This window comes from Nannochloropsis gaditana (assembly GCF_000240725.1).
Source record: "Nannochloropsis gaditana CCMP526 unplaced genomic scaffold scaffold716, whole genome shotgun sequence".
Classification (NCBI taxonomy): domain Eukaryota; class Eustigmatophyceae; order Eustigmatales; family Monodopsidaceae; genus Microchloropsis; species Microchloropsis gaditana.
The window spans coordinates 9453-12534 of NW_005803237.1; the positions used below are offsets into that span (position 1 = coordinate 9453).

Genomic DNA, 3082 nt, shown 5'->3' on the forward strand with positions numbered 1-3082 from the left:
CGTCGCTGGAGCGACCTGCGCAACTGGAAGGCCCGGTGCGTCCACAGAGCCTTTTAGCGGAACGAGCGGCCCCCGTCCTCCTCTTTACCTCCTCTTCATCTCCTCTTCCCCCTCCCCCCCCAACTTCCATGCACGCCAGCCGGGTACGTCATGTCAGCGGCGCCCCCTGTGCCACCCTCCGTGCTTCCAGACGTCCTTCCAGACATCTTGGCCCATGGTCGCACGCCCTGTCTTGCCATCCCCTCAGACCTACCTTCTTCAAGACCTCCGCAAAAATGGGGACGGTGGAATTCACCGGGTTGGAGATGATGAGGTAACAGGCCTTGGGAGCCACTTTGGCGGAGGCCTCTGCAATGGTCTTGACGATACCGGCGTTGATGTTGAAAAGGTCGTCTCGGGTCATGCCTGGTTTACGAGGAACACCCGCGGGAACCACGATCACGTCGCATCCCTCCAGGGCGGCGTGGATGGAATCTGCGCCCTTGTAGCCAGTCACTTTGGCGGGGAAAGGGATGTGAGAAAGGTCTGCAGCCACACCGGGTGTATGGACGATGTCGTACAGGTTCAATTCCTTGATGCTGGGGTCCAATTTGAGTAGCATGGATAAAGGTTGCCCGATACCGCCAGATGCGCCGACAACTGCAACCCGGGCAGCGGTCGCTTTCGTGGAGGAAATGGAGCGCACGGCACAGGCCACAGCGCCCATGGCAGCAGGGCGAAGGGAGGAACGGGCGGCGAACATGATGTCTGCTTGGGTCGGACGCTATCTGTGACACGGGAAGGACATTGGAGGGGCGGGAAGGCAGATGCACGCAGGTTGAGGGGGACTGGCGAGTTGGAGATGTTCTCGTCTAAGCAGGGATTCACATGCGTTCACAAGCCCAGAGCATAAACTGCTGTGCATGCAGTGCGTGCCAAAATCAGGACAGTCGGTGAATTGGCCATGCCGAGGGCTGGCTTGCGTGGGCGTGTCGTCCTTGTCTGGCGTCGGATTAAACTCAGCACGTGGTTGCTTTGACTCGGAGCCGGCGCTCGCTCCCAGCGACGGCTTGACGAAGACGAGGCACATGGAAAAAGCACGCCACCGAAACAGGGCCCAGCGCACGGCGTGGCACGCGTCGATGCCCCAATCATGATTTGACGACAACGCGCTCTCTCCCTCGTCGCATGGGCTTGGGATTTCTCCGACCCTTTCAAAGAAACGGACGAAGCTTTGTGCCGGCTGCTTGTGTGAGGAGGAAGTAGCAACTACGCCCTCGTTCGCTTGCTCAACTTATAAAGGTTTCAAATCATTCCCGTCCTCTGCTTTCGACAGGCATATGGCGATGCGTCCAATCCTTATTGCTTTTCTTCTTCTGGTGCTATTGCCCATGCAAAAAGCCTTCCTGGTTAGGGCAGTGCCAGCCATCCCTGTATATCAACCTCCTCCACCCTGCTCTATGGCTGTGCACGGTGCAGGGGACGCTATTTCCGCACCGAGTGGCGCAAGTGTGTCCCTTCTCGCTGGACCTTTCTCTCAGATCGTGCACAGTCGGTTTTCCAACACCCATTACGCTTCCCACAAACCTGTGCATATTTCGACCTTGAATGAGCTTCTCCGCTTGACCCAGCGGGCCCCTTCTTCGTTTAATATCCAGCCGTTCAAACTGGTTGTCATCCGAGATCCCACCCTCCGCGACAAGGTCGGCCATCAAGCTATGCTGGGTGCCAACGGCAACCGTGTTCGGACCGCGCCGGTCACCGTGGTGTTTGCGGCGGACGTGGAGAGCAGCCGATTGATGCCCCAGGTGGTGGTGCTCCTGCGCCAGGCCGGCACGTTTCCCGAAGGATTTTTGAAGAAGATACCTTTCTTTGCCAACCTTTTTTCTACCGGGTATCCTTTCTCCCTGCTTCGATGGTGCTTGTATTGGGGCAAGCGCGTGGCAATGCACGTGGTCGGGTGGTTTAAAGCGGTGCCACGATTGGAACGCCCGGAGACCTGGGCCGTGAAGAACACGATGCTGGCCGCCATGACCTTCATGCTGGCTGCTTCCTCCCACGGCCTCACCACCTGCCCCATGGAAGGCTTCGACGCCCGGCGACTGCGGCATTTGCTCGGGCTTCCGACTCGGTACGTGCTCCCGGTGGTGGTCTCCCTGGGATATGCGGCCACCCCGGGGGAAGAAGCGGCGCAGGGCGGGAAGGAGGGGCACGCGGTCTCCTCCAAGCAACCTCCCCCCTCCCTGCGCTTTCCCATGGAGGAGGTGGTTTGTGAAGAGGTGTACGGCCGACCATGGAAGGGCGTGGTTTAGGAAGGGAAATAGAAAAGGAGGAAGGAGGGAGGGAAGGAGGGAAGAGGAGGGAAGGCGGAGGGAGGGGAGGAAGGAGGAAAAAGGGAAAGAGCGAAGCCTGCGGCCGGAGATGTACAAAACCATAAAATTGCCTAAGCAGGATCTAAAGCAATGATTGAGAGTCGGAAGCCGCCATTTTCCCGTCACATTCTTCCTTTCCTCGCTCCCTCCCTCTCGCGCTTAAAATGCTGCTCAGGGAGACGATTGACGACACCAAGATCGAAGGAGATACGAAAAGGTCAAAGGAGTGCACACGCTCCCCTCCCAGAAAGAAATCACCCAGCGGAGCCCTCAGGAAGCGCCGCTGCGTCAGGCAAGCGCAGTGACCAATCCCTTCCCGCCCTGGGCTCGATAGGCGCCAGCAGGACGGAGGAGGACAAGCTCTATCAGCCCCCGCCCCCCCGCCGGTGCGCGCTTCCCTTTGGCACGCTTTCTGGAGTCTCTGCTTCTTCAGGCGAAGAAAGAGGGGAAGACCACCTTCCTCTCCGCAAAAGGAGGCGCCCTGCTTCTATCGTGCGGTCACTGCCCTCCCTCCTGCCCTCCCTCGGCGCGGTTGCCTCCTCCCGGCTCTTTTCCCTCGCGCCCCGTCCTTCCAAGCACATCACACACACCGTCCAACACATGCACGCTCCACACACCGCCACCATTCAAGGTCACCACCTCCCGCCTGACGTTCCCTCCCTCCACCTTCCCCTCCGTAATTCCACCTCCCCCCCCCCTCACTTTTTGTCCGCCGCCTCTTTGGCCGCTTT

At 59.4% G+C, this 3082-nt stretch overlaps 1 protein-coding gene across 1 annotated transcript; it reads left to right on the forward strand.

The window, feature by feature from the left end:
* Window positions 1–1439: 1439 nt before the first annotated feature.
* Window positions 1440–2291, forward strand: NGA_0476400 (NADH dehydrogenase; the record flags this gene model as incomplete). Its single annotated transcript, XM_005853833.1, has 1 exon — window positions 1440–2291. One exon carries the CDS (start codon window positions 1440–1442, stop codon window positions 2289–2291), a length of 852 nt encoding a protein of 283 aa, XP_005853895.1.
* Between the last annotated feature and the right edge of the window lie 791 nt (window positions 2292–3082).